General features: G+C 38.3%; 1 protein-coding gene and 1 long non-coding RNA gene across 3 annotated transcripts in view; one reads left to right on the forward strand and one right to left on the reverse strand.

The window, feature by feature from the left end:
* The window catches only part of MPP7 (MAGUK p55 scaffold protein 7), a 204,076-nt gene extending 189,319 nt beyond the window's left edge, over positions 1-14,757 (forward strand). The window contains exons 13-16 of the mRNA XM_077771770.1: positions 8,351-8,444; positions 9,514-9,622; positions 11,350-11,493; positions 11,993-14,757. Coding sequence (XP_077627896.1) covers positions 8,351-8,444; positions 9,514-9,622; positions 11,350-11,493; positions 11,993-12,172 — 527 coding nt within the window. The 3' untranslated portion in view covers positions 12,173-14,757. The remainder of the gene's footprint in view (positions 1-8,350; positions 8,445-9,513; positions 9,623-11,349; positions 11,494-11,992) is intronic.
* LOC144238015 (uncharacterized) overlaps positions 1-18,421 on the reverse strand; it is a 114,211-nt gene that overhangs the window by 30,100 nt on the left and 65,690 nt on the right. The window contains exons 3-4 of one of the 2 annotated variants that reach the window (XR_013336976.1): positions 16,033-16,139; positions 9,992-10,392 (exon numbers count right to left, since the gene is read on the reverse strand). This is a non-coding gene — a long non-coding RNA (uncharacterized LOC144238015). Of the gene's footprint in view, positions 1-9,991; positions 10,393-16,032; positions 16,140-18,421 lie in introns of those variants that run through there. The other variant, XR_013336975.1, reaches the window with a different exon arrangement.

The raw sequence follows: 18,421 nt of genomic DNA on the forward strand, positions 1-18,421 counted from the left end.
TGTACTATTCCATCGTATAGATAAACCACATCTTCTTTATCCATTCATCAGTTGATGGGCATTTAGGTTCTTTCCATGATTTGGCTATTGTTGAAAGGGCTGCTATGAACATTGGGCTACATGTGCCCCTATGCATCAGCATCCCTGTATCCCCTGGGTACATTCCTAGCAGTGGTATTGCTGGGTCATAGGGGAGTTCTGTTTCTAATTTTCTGAGAAACCTCCACACTGTTTTCCAGAGCAGCCATACCAGTTTGCATTCCCACCAACAGTTTGACATCCTCACCAGCATCTATAGTCTCCTGATTTGTTCATTTTAGCTATTCTCTCAGTTTTTATGGTGAATTTTTAATATATATATGACACTATTATTTACAAATTTTCTTCTATGCGAAAGTCAAACTATTCTACTTCCTAAAACAAGTGCTAATATTTTCCAGAGTGTTCACCAGATTTAAGATCAGAAGGACCAAACCACAGAGAGCTGAAGGAGGCCTCTTCTAATATAAGCCTTTCTTAATTACTTTTTATATGTAGTAATTGGCAGATTGTGTTAAATGGGCCTTTCATGGCCATATAAGACAAATATGGTAGGCTGCTTTTCAGTATACAGAGTTAGATCTATTTTTATAAAAGAGGTTTTCATAGGCTTTCTTACAAGTGCAATGTGATGTTGGAAGCATTTTGATCTCCAGAATAAATGCCATTTGACTACTTAATATGTTGATGTTAGAAAGCCCTCTAGAAGACGAAATTGAAATGTGAACCGCTTTTTCAAGTGGTTTTAGTACTGTTCACAACAAAACAAAACAAAAACAACTGTTTGTATAGTGCCCTTAGCAATCTTCTCTCATTTGAGAAGAGTTGGGCTTTATTTTAAAATTATAGTTTTCTATTACCTCAAGTTACTCCTTGTTACTGCATTTTTCCAAATTATTGTTTGTAATCGTTTTCAGCCATACGTCACAGGGTGGCTGGTTTCCACCAACAGAGATGAAAGTAAAGGAAAATGTGGAAACGTGGAATTAAATCGGGTTTCTCTCTCTCTCTTTTAACTTTAATTATTCACTTCTCTTACAAAGCTGAATTGCAATATACAGGCAATTAGAAAATTTTACAAAACGAGTGCCAGTCTTACAGGTGAGCCGTTACAAAGCACCCAGAGGATGGAAAAACAGATTACAAAGGCAGAGGAATGCATGTATTAATTTCCTACTGTGTATTCATCTCCTTTAATTGTCTGAATTCAGTGTCCCAACAATGGGGCGACATCTGCATGCCACAGAGGGGGAAAGAGACAGAAACGATACGTGACTGGAAACCAGGTTTTCTGATTCCAGTCTTCACGTTCTTCCCCCTGTACACAATACTAGACAGTCTTTTCCAACTACAGATTCTCTTTATTGCAGCACAGTTAGAAATAAAAATCCATTTATTTGGAAGATGCTAAATACCAATAAGGCTGTCGATCACACATAACGCTTTATGATAGTTTTGGTGGTACTCGAGGACCTAGGGCAATGTACTCTGGCCTCAGTTTATCTAACGATTCAAATAATATCTGCCTCTAAAGTTGTTACAGAAATTGAGAACATCCAGAAAGGTTCTGGGGCTGGAACTCTCCGAAGAAATCCCCAAAGTAGTAATTTTCCACTCAGATTCACTTTTAAACAGGTGTTAATGTCAGGAGATTCCCATGGAGCAGTGTTTTCCAGACTTGGCTGATAATAAAAACCTCTTGGGCTTCATATGAAAAGATTCCAAGGCCTTTCCAAAGAAATCCTCCTTCAGGAAATCTGACGGAGTGCCTGAGCGTCTGTATTTATATATCCCAAGTGACTCATAATACTGGACATGTTTGGAAAATAGGAGCCATAGCATCAGCTCGGGATGATTTAATTAATTAAAGAAGAATATATTTTAAGAACAGTTTTGGAATTTTAGATTGTATTGCTTTGTAAACTATTCTAGGTAGAGTCTTGATTATTTGGAGAAAAATTATTGCTGTGATGATTCCACCAGTATTCTGTTCGAAGTTTAGCTCTATAAATCTTTCCCCTGCAATGTACTAAATATCCACCAGAATGGGTAGGGTGAAGAAGATGTGGAACAATGGAACTCTCACACGTTGCTGGTGCTGCTGGGACTGTAAATTAGTTCATCCACTTTGGAAAACTAAGTGACAGTATCTACTACAGTGAAATATGTACCCCATGACCCCGCAATTCCACTGCTAGTACACAGCCAACAGAGATTCACACAACCTGCACTCGGATGGTCCTGGAAACATTATCATTCATAAGAGCCCCAAACTGGAAAGGACCCAAATGCCTGTCAGTAAGTAGAATGGATAAGGGACATGATGGTACGTTCACATGATGGAAGACTGCAATGCCCAATTTGAATCCCACCAAACATGTCCAGTGAAAGGCAGACACAAAAGAGAATATGCAACATGCCTCCATTTGTATAAATACACTAAAAGCAATGCAAAAAGATTTCTAAATGCTGTTAGAAATCTCGAGGGGTGGATCAGTAAGGTGATTGTGGAGTTTTGGAAATTGTCTGTTTCATGGTGGGTGCCCCTGCCTGGGTATTTTCGTTCTGTGAAAATTCATTAAGCCTTCATGTGAACTTTTCTGTAGAGAATGCTTGAGGTTTTTCAGTGTTAAAAAGAAACATTTGGTAGTTTAGTTCACTGTGGTTTGCTGGTGTCCATTTTCTGGTCTTGACTACACTGCAGTTATGGAAGATGAACACTTTCCTTCACTGGAGAAAGTTGAGTGATAGTTATACGAGCTCTGCTCTGTACTATTTTTGCAACTCATCATGAATCTGTAATTCTTGCAATTTTTAAAAAGTTATTTAAAGGGCTGCTAAATGAAGTAAATATCACTCTTGGGCTAACATGGCAGAACGGATTATACAATCTTTAAAAAATATCTATGGTGCCACATTAAACATTGAAAGTTGCTTTTAAAGAAAGTCGTGGCCAAGGCCTGTTTTCTCCTAGCTTGCTTCTCTGTGGGAGATTTCATCCTCAGTGAGCAGCATCAACACCGTTTTAAGGCTCTAGGTTATCATCAACAAATTTAAATGACTAATAATATAACCAGTCTTTCAAAAGGCTGTCTCAGTAAATTAAAATAAAGCAGTTAACAAAAAGTATTGCAGTAGATGTCAAATTCTTGATGGATTCCCAAGTCTTTACAGTCTGGAATTTGGGTATTCACAGTCAACCACACCTGTTAATCACTTTGTGGTTTCTGGTGAAGGCATATATCACAGTTATGTGTTTTCATAGGTTTCAAAGACCTCATGTTTTGTAACACTTCTTTGTCCACAGAAAACTTCAGTTGAGATTTCTTACACACACACACACACACACACACACACACACACAGAGTAAACTAAGGTAGAAAGAGGGAGGAGAGAGAGGATCCCCGGCAGGTTCCGTACTGTCAGTGCAGAGCCTGATGTGGGGCTCGAACTCATGAAAGTGAGATTCATGACCTGAGTTGAAATCAAGAGTCATACGGTTTACTACTGAGCCACCGAGGTGTGTCCCTCTTTCTAGCAATTTTTAAGATGAACTTTCAGTCACTGAGTTTAGATCTTTTTTCTAACATAAGCATTTAAAGGTGTAAGCTTCCTGTTTCACACCACATTCCATCCTGTACCTGTGATGGGTTGTACTCTCCTTGTCATGTACTTCATGGTATTTGCTTACTTTTATTATTTTATCTTTGGATCTTTAATTATTTAGAAGTGTGTGCTTTAATTTGCAGCTATTTGAGGTTTTCCTAGATATCTTATCACTGGGTTTTTAATTTATGTTTAGAGAATTTATGATTTTATGATTTGGGTTCTTTTAAATTTATTGGGACTTTTTTTTAAGTTTTTTTTTTAATGTTTTATTTATTTCTAGGAGAGAGAGAGAGAGAGAGAGACAGCATGAGCAGGGGAGGGTCAGAGAGAGAGGGAGTCACAGACTGAAACAGGCTCCAGGCTCTGAGCTGGCAGTCAGCACAGAGCCCGACGTGGGGCTTGAACCCACGAACCGCGAGATCATGGCCTAAGCGAAAGTCGGACGCTTAACCGACTAAGCCACCCAGGCGCCCCTATTGGGACTTTTTATTGGCCAAGCATTTGATCTTCCTTTTGACAAATGCATCATGTTCACTTGAAAAGAATGTGTATTCTGCATTTATCAGATGTAGTGTTACATAGGTATTAATTAGGCCCCAGAGGGTGGTGGTAGTGTTTAGATCACCTGTGTCTTACTGATATTTTGTCTAGTTCTATCAGTTGTTGAGAGGCATTAAAATCTCCTATTCTGATTGTGAAATTGTCCATGTCTTCATTTAACTCAGCCAATTTTTGCATCATGTATTTTATTCTTTTTAATTAATGACATTATTTTTTACTGTTTAGTTTTGAGAAAGAAGATAGCATGAGTGATGGAGGGAGAGAGAGAGAATCCCAAGCAGGCTCCGCTCTGTCAGCACAGAGCCTGATGTAGGGCTCAATCTCACAAACCATGAGTTCATGACTTGATCCGAAATCGAGAGTCCAACACTTATCTGACTGAGCTACCCAGGTGCCCCAGAATATATTTTAAAGTTTTGTTATTATGTGTGTACAAATTTACAGTTCCCATAATTTTCTCTTTTATCGTTATGAAGTGTTCTTCTTTATCTCTGGTAATACTCTTTTTCTTGGCATCTCTTCTACCTGATATTAAAGTAGCCACTTCAGCTGCCTTATGCTTACTGTTTACAGGGTATATATACAATCTTCCCTCTGTTTACTTTAAATTTATCTGTGTGTTTACATTTAATGTGTCTTTCTCATAGACTTCATAGACAGCATTACTAGGGTCTTGCTTTTTCACCCATTCTATCTCTACCTTTTGATTGGAGTATACAAACCAATTAACATTTACTGAATTATGGAAATGATTAAATTTAAGCTACTATTTTATTGTTTTTCTGTTTATCCCTTTCTGCTTTTTATTTCTTTTCTACTGTTACTTTTATTATTATTCGAAAGATTCTTGATGTTCAGTTTCAGTTTATCTGTTTGCTCTCTGCTTACATGTCTGTCTTTGTATGAATTGTTACTGGTTGCTCTAGGGATTACAACATGGTGATACCTAACCATTCAGTCTACTTAGAGCTATCTTCATGCCATTTCACATAAAATATAGAAACCTTTCAATCATAGAGTCCTTTTTGTGGTAGTTGACAGATGTATCGTGTTTGTATATATTGGAAACTCTACCCAATACTATTAAAACTTTTCTATCAGTTGTATATGTATATGTGATATATACATATATAAATGTATTTTTATATATATATTTTTAAGGAACTTAAAAGGAAAAAAGTAAACTTCTATTTCTATTCAACCATTCATTCTGTTACTCTTCATTCCTTGAAGATATACATTTCCTTCCTAACATTTCCTTTTAGCCTAAAACCTTCCTTGAATATTCTTTTAGAACACATCTGCTGATGAATTTTTTGGTTTCTCTCCTTCTGAGAAGGTGTTTATTTTGCCTTTTTCTCCTGAAGGATATTTTGGGTGAAATTCTCTTCTTTTAGTACCTTAAGTATAGATATTATTTCATTGAGTTCTTATTTTCATAATTTATAATAATATAAGAAACCCGAAATCAGTATTCCTCACATGTACTGTATTGGATGCTTTCAAAATGTTTTGCTGTATCTTTGGCTGATAGTACTTTGATTTTAATGTGTCTAGGCATGATTTTTCTCTGAATTTATCCTATTTGAGATTTGTTGAAGTTTCTGGAATTTGTAAAAATTATGTCTTTCACCAAATATTTAGCAGTTTTTGGCCATTATTTCTTCAAATACAATTTTTTTTTTGCCTCAATCTTTTTTTTTTATCTCCTTCTGGCATACAAATTACACACATGTTATACAGGTCCCTGGGGCTCTATTTATATCTTTTCAATCTTTTTTTCCTTTGATGCTCAGATTTTACAGTTTCTATTGACCTACCTTCAAGTTCACTGGCTTTTTTCTCTGTCATCTCCATTCTGCTACTGAGCCCACTTAGTGATTTGTTTCTGTTAGATATTGTATATTTCAGTTTCAAATTTTCCACTTGATTCTTCTTTATAGCTTCCATTTCTCAAAGAATGCATATCTTTGTTCATTTCAGGTATATTTTCCTTTACCTTGTAAGACACAGTGATAATAGTGGCTTTTAATTCTTTCCTTGGTAGTCCTAACTTGTTCATTCAGAGTCACCATCTCTCATTTTTCCCTTGAGAATTGATCATAATTTATGGGTTTTTTTATGTTGAATAATTTTTAATTGCATTCTGGATATTATGAATGCAGTGTTGTATCAACTCTAGGTCCTACCTATAATGGATCTGAAAATATAGGATTACCTTTAAAAACAAACAGGGACTCCTGGGTGGCTTAGTCAGTCAAATGTCTGACTCTTGATTTCAGCTCAGGTCATGATCTCACAGTTCGTGCGATCAAGCCTCACATCGGGCTCTGTGTTGACAGCACAGAGCCTTCTTTGGATTCTCCCTCTACCTCTCTCTCTGCCCCTCCCCTGCTCGCATGCTCTCTCTCTCAAAATAAATAAGTGTAAAAAAAATAAAAACAGACAAAAAAAACCTGAGGAGTTGCAGTGCCGATGTGGAAGGCTGAAGCCCATCCTTCCTGCTGATTACAACTAAAAACTCTGGCCCCAGGACAACTGTCTGAGCACTCTGAAAATAAGGAAAGCAGGCAGATTGTATAGGGGAATCAACATTCTGGAGAATGTTTTTATTTTAGCAAGTAATTAGCCATTTTGTGTTTAGACCATAAGTTCTGTCTCATTATGAGTTGTGATTTAAATCTCAGATCAATTCTCTAAACCTCTTGCTACATTGGTTTGGGTCATCCCTGTCACATGTAGTTCAGGGAGGAGTCTGATACTTGTGTACAGAGTTCACAGCTTAGCTCAGGTCTCTAAGCCTGTTCTACATTGGTTTGAGTGTGTTCTGTGCTGCTGTTATTGATGGGTTAGGCTGAGACTTCTATATTCTAATCTCAGTCATAAAATGTTGCTGTTAGCTTGAGTCTGAACTGCATGCCTATAGCTCAGGGGGTTGTCTTCAGCTAGTATTCGTTCCTACTAAGGATTAGAATATCACCTCCAGTCTTCCTAGATTACCTCCACACACCTCAATTTTTAAGGACTTTTTTTGTTTTTTCTTAATCAGGGCTCCTACTCAAATTTAGTCACACATAACACCATGATGATCTGTGAACGTTCCCACCATCAGGGCAAAAATGAAGAGGAAATAAAAGTTAAATCTCTGCCCCATGCAGCTTGATTTCCCTCTACAACCTGTTTTATTTACTTTTAAAAGTGCTCAGGAGGCGCCTGGGTGGCTCAGTCAATTAAGGATCCAGCTTCGGCTCAGGTTGTGAACTCACAGTTCAGGGTTTTGAGCCCCATGTCGCACTCTGTGCTGACAGCTCAGAGCCTGGAGCCTACTTTAGATTCGGCGTCTTCCTCAGTCTCTGTCCCTATCCCGCTTGTGCACTCTGTCTCTCAAAAATGAATAAACATTCAAAAATAATAATAAATAATAAATAAAAGTGCTCAGATAGTTTGTCTTGGGCACACAGTTTCTCGTTGTAATCAGCAGGAAGGATGGACCATCATCAGTTTTTCACGTGCCGTATCAGCACTAAGACTCTTCAGGTTTGGTTATGGTTTTAAAATTAGTCTTGTGTTTTCTGCTCCATAATAATTTAGTAGCAAATAATTATGCAAAATTACTGAATGTTTGGAGGTTCAGTATTCTAAGAAGGTGTTTATATACTTTTGTAAAGGAAGAATGAATAGCACCTGGAGGTCTCTGACTTCAGTTATCGATGGCATACTCGCTATCTGCTGTGTGTGGAAGAGAGAGTAAGATCATTTCAGAGTCTACCTTACAACCTAGTGTGTGTTAGACTGGCTTCAGTGAATATGATAATAAGCATATCTGCAAAAGAAAGGAGTTTTTCCTCGAGGGATAAGATAACTGTTTTATTTAATTAACATATTCGAGCACCTTCAAGATAATGAGTAGCACAGACACAATGCAATTTAATTTTGAATCCATCTTCAAATCAATATACTTTTATATCGATGGAAAACTCTGAATTAATCACACTTAATTTTATTGGCTAATTTGCTCTTTGATAAGTTTTTAAGTCTGGTTGATAAAAAAGCACTTCTAATACACGATGATTTCTTTTTTAGTGTGTTCCTCAGGGAGGCTGATGCAGACTTTTGTAAACTCTTTTTAATTAAATCACAGACACAACCAGAGCGAGAAGAAGCCAGGAGAGTGACGGCGTGGAATACATTTTCATCTCCAAGCATTTGTTTGAGACAGATGTACAAAATAACAAGTATGTGGAAGGTTTTTTGTGTGACTGTTTTTTTAAAACATGTTGCCTACATGTCCACTTTTAGGCAACTGAGGGTTCCCTTCCAATTGAAATATATTTTCAGTTTTATAATATTTGAAACTGATAAGAAGGTGATAAGTCAGCGCTTGTTACCAATCTTACCTGTAATGTTTTAATATCCTAGAGCTGCTGTGTTTGTGTCAAGTGTGTAGGAATTATTTTGAAAAACAAGGGAATGTGCCTAGTGTGTTATTGTGACCTCAGCTAATTGACTCTTAACACATGATGTGAATAGAATTTTATTTCAAAAAACTAACAGCTATGTCCTAGATCCCTACTTCCACCCTCTCTCCCCCACACACTTCTCTCCCCCACACACTTCTCTCCCCCACACACTTCTCTCCCCCACACACTTCTCTCCCTCACCGATTCTTCAAAGAATTAAAATAACGTTAATCACCTTGTTTGTACTAACCCCCCTGGCTGGCTCTACTTCCTCCACCTCCCCAGGTCTTCCATTTGCTCCAGCATGGATAATGGAGGGTGTCGGGGAGCAATGTGTGTTTTAATGTAGGATTTGGGGATTTTATTGAAACATCAAAATGCTTTTTTCCACATTTGGCACAGCGATTGTGTTTTTATAGCACATAATCGGCTGCCCTGGTTCCATTAGCCACCAGCCAGTCCCCGCTGTGGTTCTAAAGCTGAGCTTGGTTATTCCGTAGCGCATGGTGAAATTTCAGTAGTTTCTATTGTTTGGCTTATTCACTGCTTTATTGCATTGCATTAGTTCTGAAACAGAGGTGATGGCAAACAGAGTGCTGCTGGGCTAAAGTACTTTTTTCTGTTTCCGTGTAATACAAGCAAGTGTTACTGATTTGAAAATGTAAAATAAAAGATTTTTTAAAACTGACATTCTGGAGGACTTGGCCCTATTTATTTTATTGAACACTGTAAAATAAAATTACATGTTCAGCAAAAATATCGTTTACATATATGAATTATGTCTTTCCACTTATGTGTATAATTAATTCGCAAATGGCTCTGACGCATGTCCGATTTCCTACAGGTTTATTGAATATGGGGAATATAAAAACAATTACTACGGCACAAGTATTGACTCGGTTCGGTCTGTCCTGGCTAAAAACAAAGTTTGTTTGTTGGACGTGCAGCCTCATGTAAGTGAACAACAAACTATTAAATACCTTCTGGCTTGTGTGACCTACCAGGCTTCATGTGAACCTTTCAGCGTGGGGTAAATGTGAAGGCTTCTCATTTTGACATATATGTGGCCTTCCTAATGACAAGAGCATTTAAATGTGATTTGAGAAGTCTCTGGTGGGGGGAGAGAAAGGCCCATGATATTATTAGAAGTAAGGAGTAAACACAAGATCTGTTTGTAACTCCTGGTTATATACTGTTTTGGCAAGTACAAGGACTCCTAGATATTTCTTCTAGTATTATTTGTTAAAAATTAATTCATTAAATTAATAAATTAAAATTATTAATTTATTAAAATAATTATTTAAAAAATACATTGCTCCATGTATAATGTATTCTTGAGTGTTGTGTGTTATTGTAAGTGTTTGTAATTTTTACAGTGGACACTTGGTTCTTGGCCCTCTTTGAGTTTGATTCTGTACACATCCTAGAAGTGTAAGCCGCCCATGTAAAGCTGTGGGGCGCCTCACAGGGATCGTACTGAATGAGACCCTGCTCACAGCTGACCCTGGGAACCCCTGGGAACACTTTGGACTGCGGATGCCAGTGGAGGAAGCCATTCAGTTCTTGTGGAACTGCATATCCTCCAGACCCAACCCATAGCGTCTTCCTTGTTGCCCAGAGGCCACAGATTCTCAGTCCACTGATGGGTACACCTTAGGGTGCACAACCTCCAAGAGCCTGAACAGCCCGGAGAAGCCCTTCCTTCCTCTTCAGGAAGATGAGTCTGAAATAAAAGAGTCCCGAGAATCAGTAGGGCGGCTGACTCCTTAACGTAGGCACCGGCGAGGAGTAGGAAGCTCCTGCTTATGCAGCCCCTCTCTGCCGGTGCCCCGGCTCTGGCTGTGTCCAAGTCCCTCGGTGTGGTTCCAGCTGTAAGTCCACATAGCCTCACCAGCCCTCTGGCCGTCTCTCCCCAGCCCTAACTCCACCCCCCACCCATCACCTCTCCCCCTCCCCCACCTCCTACCCTCTGGAACCTGACTGTCTAACCTCTCAAAGGGGTTGGTGAATTGTATTCACATTCTGGGGAACCCCTGACTACGGCTCAAGAGTATCCCTCAACTCCCACCCCTTTACCAGTCCCCCAGGTGAGTCCTCAGAAGCGTAGTGTAAATAATGTAAAATATTGATGGGGGAGTGTTGACAAGCTTCATGGGAAATAGGAGGCTTGCCCTTTTAGGTCCCTCCGAAGGACAGAATGACAAACGGAGAACTCATGTGTGAGGTCAGGAAAATGCTTACATGTGATGGTTGGAAGACTTTTGTGTGCAGACAGCTTTTTAACTCATGGCATCTTTTAAGTATTTGATTTAAAAATCACTGTTATGATATTTTTAGCTGCTGCTTTTCAGTATTAGGACATTTCAAAACACTTAAAAAGGCAAGTTATATTCCCTAACATCTTTTCAGGGGTATTTACTAATACTAATATTCATTAATTAGTAATTAACTTAATATCAACAATATATAATATTTAATATCATTAACAATATATTATATATAGTACTTATCCAAACCTAATGTATTGTCAACAACTGATTGAAATAATACATTGAAAGAGCTACTGGCCTGAATTAGATAATTTTAAGGAAATTTTCTCCTTCAAAAGAAACTTCAGTTTTATCATACAATTCACTCATGACATTTTGAAGAAATATAAGAAAACTGATTTTCCTTGCAGACAGTGAAACATTTAAGGACCCTAGAATTTAAGCCCTACGTGATATTTATAAAGCCTCCATCGATAGAGCGTTTGAGGGAGACAAGAAAAAATGCAAAGATTATCTCAAGCCGAGATGACCAGGGTGCTGCAAAGCCCTTTACAGTAAGTACGACAACATAAGTTTTACTCTAAATCGTATGTGTGGTAGCCACTACCTTTGGAAGACGTGGTAGATCCTGTGATCCAAAAATCGATGAAACTCAGATTGTATTTAGGCACATACATTTTGAGTGATTGTACGGTAATAGCTTTTTTTGTGCTTCTGTGAATAGATCTTTATGTTCCATTAACCGAAACACTCCTATAATGATACTGTAATGATACATTAGTGACCAATAATCCCTAATTTCGGTAAACATGGGAATTTTGACTCTCTGAGAGCAGTTTAGTTACAAGCAGATCGGAGAGAGACAATTAGAAGCCATGACCTCTGAAGAACTTGTTGTTCAAGAGGGTCATTTTCATAAATTTATGCCTGAGATGAAAGAATGAACATGAATAGCATTCGGTAAACCAGTTGTGGAAATGCTTGCATCTGTGTAAAGTGATGTAATTGCCTGCTTAACCTTTTTTTTTTTTTTCCTAATACTTCCTTTTGTAGGAAGACGACTTTCAGGAAATGATTAAATCTGCACAGATAATGGAAAGTCAATATGGCCATCTTTTTGACAAAATTATCGTAAATGATGACCTCACTGTGGCATTCAATGAGCTAAAAACAACGTTTGACAAGTTAGAGACAGAAACCCACTGGGTTCCAGTGAGCTGGTTACATTCATAACTGGGAAGTTCCCACGATCATCTTTTTTGTAGAGTGCATGATGAAATCAGTTACCGTTTTGGTGGTAGGGTTTTTAATCTATAGCACTGTTGTAGATGTGCAGTCTTGCTTAAAACTGAATGTTGGTTTTGTTTGTATCTTTTTACAGCCTTGTTTCAAACACAATATTTGAGTATAAGATCCAAAATCAAAATTCGCACAGTACCATATTCTGAGCAGAGCTTTGAACCTGCTGGTTGCCTTTAATATGCAGCTCTAGCTCCAAGATGAGGTTGGACTTTTGGAGAGAAATAGCTCAAGAATAGATATGGGACTTCAGTGCTTCAGATGGTCTCAGACGTGGCACCTGCCATCAAGTTAGTAGGTTAACAGTTGAAGGTATTAAGTTAGCAGCCCTGAACAGCTCCAAGCAAACAGGACATCTTTGCTGTTCTTTGGATGGGTCATTATAGATTCACCCAGGCTGGCAGTAAGACATCCTCTTATTCTAAAAATGCAACCTTTTTCTTACATACATATGATATATTCATAGTGGCCTTCATGTTCTAGCTTGAGAAGGCCTTTTTATGACTACAGATCAGTGACTCAAATATTTAAGAAGGGAAGATGGACTTTTAAAACTGATTATATCTGTGACTAAAAGCCTTTCCTTATGGTATTAATCTTTGTCAAGATGGTGATATCTTGGGGCAAGTAACAATTACAAAGGAAATTTTTATTTGTAAATCCTCAGACAGGATTTCTAGAGTCACCAGAGAGGTGATTCTTATCTGGCTTTGGATTGCCCCAATAAATTATAAGAACGTGATACCTATTCTAAAAGTAGATGTTTTACATGTTACTGATACAGTTAAAAATGTGATCACTTTTCACAAATGCAATTGATCATATATTTAAATTGCACTCCGACGTATTTTAGAAAACTTTTCATGTAATGTTAACTTATCTCTTCATCATGAAAATAATTCTTCACACTGGTCAGATACTATCGTAATCTCGCCATTTTTCCAGAACTTTAAGAAAGACTCTCATACTATAGATATTTAGATGGGCTCTCATTTTTCTTGGTTACTACTGAACTTCAGCAGCTTAATCACGTAGCTCAGGACGGTAGAAACGATGTAAGTTGTGTAAGAGAACATGTCATTCTTGCCTGCAGTGAGACCCTACCCATCAAAACCCCCTGCATCTGTGACTTCCAAACAGAAAATATTTTTTTCTTGTTGATTTGTAAAGAGAGTTTAGATGTCATGTTTAAAGAAAAATAGAATGTAGCGAAATTTTATATATTTATGACATATTTGAGAGGCATATTTTTTTAATCATCAAATGGAGCTATTCATAAAGTAAATTGTATGTAAATATGTCATAACTTAAAATAGTTGTATAAGTCAGGGTCAACATTCCATGTAAATATTTGACCTTTGTTCGTACACAGATAGATCCACAAGTGTGTTCTATGTGCACGGCACATCTGATAGCATCAGCCACTGGATTTCCTTCAGACATGTCAGATTTCTTATTAGAAACAGAGATGAAAACTACTGCAATAGGCTTGATACACACTCACATTAAATAATCAGGCTAAATGTTACTCATCATGATCCAAACAGCGAGTTCTAAGTTTATTAACTAAACAGCAAACAATTTAGTTCTTTAAAAGACTGGGGAAAAGGGTTAAATTATATGGCTGCTCTAAGGAAATAGCAAGTCTTACATAGCGAGTTTGGGTAGAATATACTCCTCTTTGAACACGGACTAAAATTTCCTATAAATCAAGACTTCCTGCACAAAGAGTAATGGGAAACCTGTAATTATCTAAGCAGTTGTCTGAATGATTTAGGCAGTCCACATTCTTCACTGTGGGGGTACAGGGTAAGTGTAATGTGGTGGAAATGGAGTGCTTTTTGCTGTCGGTAGCAATGGGGGGTTATTTAAAAATCTAACTGTCCAGACCATTCTTCCTTTTTACACTAGAGCTGAACAGGTTCTTTTTAAAATGGAAAGGGGGCACCTTGGCAATTTTAGAAATCTTCTATTAGGTAGTCTGCATGGTCTTGTAAGTGACATATATAATAGGCCATGTGGATGCTTGGAGAGTAGCAGGGCCAAGGGCTTGTTGATAATTGTAGCAAAAGCCCCAGGACTCCCATGTCTTCACCCCGACCTCCAATGCCCGCAGAGGCATGCTCGGGGCTCCTCATGCACTAGTTCTTGTAGCGGCCGGCTCCCTGCACAGAGTGTCAGCTACCATTGGGGAGAAGAGGAATGTTTCTCTTTTTAAGTTCCTATATTTAAAATCCAACATCAAGAAGGAAATTCTGTATTCCCATGATTATCAAATTGGAGTTGGTTAAAAATAGGTGAAATTGAAATATTCTTCCCCATTTTACTTCCTCATATAAATGTTCTTAATATCTGTAAGGCTGACATTCCAGGTATTGTACAATGATTGAATGTATCTAAATTGTAATTTAAGATCGGCAAACATGTAATCTTTGCACATTTACAAAACTGTTATTCAAAGCTTCTTGAAGATCTAGATTTTTATTATTTATTTCCGTTTTAAGTAGTAAGGATTTATAAATGAATGTAATGGAAACCCTTTGATCTTAATAAAGTATCTTCCAGTTACTGGTCTTTCTGCATAGTTGTTTTTACACCTCTGTATTTGGTACATTGTTTCCCATGGCAGAACAGACTGTTTTCTACTGTGATATCAAGGGATTTGTTTCAACTGGCCACATCTAAAATTAAACTTCGTATTTGTTTCAGTCAGATATTTATTGGCCTCAGCAAGGTTGTTGGAGAGATGGAAATCACTCCGCTTGCTCCTACCCACACAGTGCAACCAACCATTTAAAGAGGTTGAGGGTGGGTGATCTAGAACATCCCTTCTTCTACCCCCTCCCCTCAGGAATCTAAGCATTATCCACATCCTGAATTCTGGTAGGAGAAAACTAAACTTTTTTATTTAGCTGTACATGAGGACAAATTGCTACCTGTTCACATAGACAGGCTAATTAGTATTGTCCTTGCTTCAGCGGTTGAGCCAGCCCATCCCAGATCTGCTTCCACTGAAACACTGGACAGTGTGCCAGTCAGGAGCATGGGATCCAGAGCCAGAATTCTTGAGTTCAAATTCTGGCTTTGCCGATTAACCAGCTTTGCAACCTTGAGAGTCATGTATCGTCTCTGGTGCTCATTTTCTGATCAGAAAAATGGAGATAATACTGCTCACCTCATGGGACTGTTGTGGGCATGTAAAGTACTTGGAACAAAACTTGGGATAGAAGTATTCAGTAACTGTGAACTCCTGTTTTCTAATGATTATTCTCACATCACACAATTTTAATATAGCTCTATAAATAATCACCCCATAGGAATAGTTTTCTCTTCACAAATTAGCCAGAAGTTTCTTAACAATTTCTATAACTGTTTTATTATTTAGAAAACATCCATTACTTCCAAGCGATACATCAGGACCTAATTATGTAATCCTCAGTAGGACAGTGAACACATTTTTATTTTTAGCTGCTGATCTGCAGCATAATTTATATCGACTTGAAAGAAATGTCTCTTAATTGTATTAATGCCCTTTCTTCTGCTACCACACTTCCTTTCCAAATGCTTGCCCACTTACCCTTAAGCTCCTGGAGTGCAAGAAATATTTTTTCTAACGGCTCTCTTACACACATACACCCACATAAGCCCGGTAACTGCCAAATTGCGCTTACTAGTCATCAAACATCAGTATGTTTTCCATTCATTATCTCATGTAGTCCTCACAGCTCCCTTACATGAAAGATAATATCTTCATATTTTACAACTGAAAAAAGTGAGGGGCAAGGCTTAAGTACCTTTTCCAAGGTGACAGGCGGTGAGTCACGGAATCAGGGTCAGGGTCCGCCTTCCTCTGACCATGCTATTTTCACTGCACTGTGCAGCCTGATGTTGCTGTAATGAGCTGGAAACATGACATTTGATCATTGGGAGAGAGCTTATCATTTTTACGCATACAGTTTATAATTTTCTCAAAACACTGTTGCCTTAATCAGATAGAACTTGATGTATCTGGGCCTGTGTGAGCAGGCTAATCCACAAAAGGTGGCTATTACCAGAAGCCTACCCGTATAGCATAATACGCAATTTCTGTTTAGTCCTCCTGAATTCCGGCTCTTAGTGATGAGTCAGGACAATCTGTACTTTCAGGGATTAATTGGAGCTGGTCGTGCTACCCAATTCGAGGTAACGTGTGTCAGAGAAGCTGTGAATAAGAGTTGTTCCCCTGACTTAAACAAACAACTGCATGAAGGAAAAGGTCTTTTATGCTCCTGTCCCCATCCTTTCTGTTTTAGATACTTTAGGTATTTAATGATGCTTGTCAATAAGCCAGCCATAACCCCAACCTTAAACCAGAGGACAATGGACAATAAAGGCCAATCAATGGAGGATGACCTCTGAAAAAAGAAAAGATCCTAAATCCACAATATCATTGAATTGTGGAACCAATCCTGGGACCTCATTCCACTAATCGCTGAATATGCAATAAAGTTTCTTCTCATGACTGCTGGTGGGAATATAAACTGGTGCAGCCACTCTGGAATCTGGCATGGAGGTTCCTCAAAAAATTAAAAACAGAACTACCATGTGATCCAGCAATCCCACTTCTAGGTATTTATCGTAAAGGAATCACTGTCTCCGAGAGAGAGCTGCGCTCCCAAGTTCGGTGCAGCCATACTCAGAACAAGCAAGACACGGAAACAAGTGGCTCAGCAGATGAAGAGAATGGAAGCACAGACACTCAAATCACCCAGCTAGAAATCCTGCCTTTTCCAACAACATGGGTGGACTTTGAGGGCCTTTCACTAAGTGGGATAAGAAAAAGCCAAAAACTATATGTTCTCATTTATATATGGAATCTAAAACAGGCAAACTCAGAAAGCAGACGGTAGTTGCCAGGGGCTAGAGGGTGGAGAAATAAATAGGGAGATGCTGGTCAAGGGTACAAACTTCCAGTTATAAGATGAATAAATTCCAGGAATCAAGTGTAGTATACAACATAGCAGCTAGAGTTAACAATAGTGTATTCTGTACTTGACTGTTGCTAGGAGTATATTTTATCACCAAACACACAAAAGAAGGTAATTATATGAGGTGATAGAAGTGTTAACTAACCTTATTGTGGTCTCACAATATATACATGTATTAAATTATCACACTGTTCACCTTAAACTGATGCAATGTTATATGTCAATTATATTTTAATAAGGCTGAAAGAAATAGAAATGTTCTAATGGTTTAAGTCACTATTGGGCTATTTACCTAGTGCTGAAATAACTCCTAATGGAAAACAGCATCCATGAGTAACTCAGGAGACTCCCACTATTCACTTCCACTTACCAAAGGCTGTTATTCTGCGTAGCTGTCACACGCCCTGGAGTGACACATAGATTGAACTTGAAAGCACTCTGGAACCATAAAAATCATATGATCATCTCAATAGATGTAGAAAAGCATCTTGCCAGGAGCCGCACCAGCCTCTCTGGATGGCAGTCACAGCAAGGAAACTGGTATCTCCTTCTGCTACTACTGGCTCATGTTGCAAATGAGGCTGCTGGTATTGACCAGGTCTCACAATATTCCAGATCAGACCGATATTCCCCACACAGATTGATCATAAGGAAAGGCATGTCCTTGCCTTTCCAAAGATGATTGTCAAAAGGCTCTTCCTAAGGGTCTTGCAGATCCAAGACTTACATAATAAAGGGGGCTTGAGTCTGGCCCTGAGGCAAAGAGCCTAATTTAGAGTTAAGGGCAAATATCTACCCCCACCCATTTGTTTCTGCCTGGAGCATTTTCTGGCCTTGTATATGCTGACTACTCCCTGTGAAGGAACCTATTGAGGAACTTCTTCCTTTTGTGATTATGAGAGCAAAGGTATCTCCTGAAAGACCTGTTTTCAGGTCTGAAAGGTATCTCCTGAAAGACCTGCTCACAGAGAAGTAACTTCACCCTCTTATGCTAAAACCATTGTCTTGTATGCTAAAGATGCCTCCCTTCCCCATAAGATAAGCATCTAAATCCCCTACCTCAATCGCTATTGATAAAGGTTATGTATGAGTCTTCTACAAATTTATGTTCTGGGAAATTCTTACATATCAAAGAAGTTTGTTGTCAGAAATCATTGTCTAAGGCAAATGCCACTTCTGTGCCGTCTCAAAAACACTTAAAATAAAGTTGAGCCCG

Source organism: Crocuta crocuta, unplaced genomic scaffold, assembly GCF_008692635.1.
Source record: "Crocuta crocuta isolate KB4526 unplaced genomic scaffold, BGI_CrCroc_1.0 scaffold457, whole genome shotgun sequence".
NCBI classification, from domain to species: domain Eukaryota; kingdom Metazoa; phylum Chordata; class Mammalia; order Carnivora; family Hyaenidae; genus Crocuta; species Crocuta crocuta.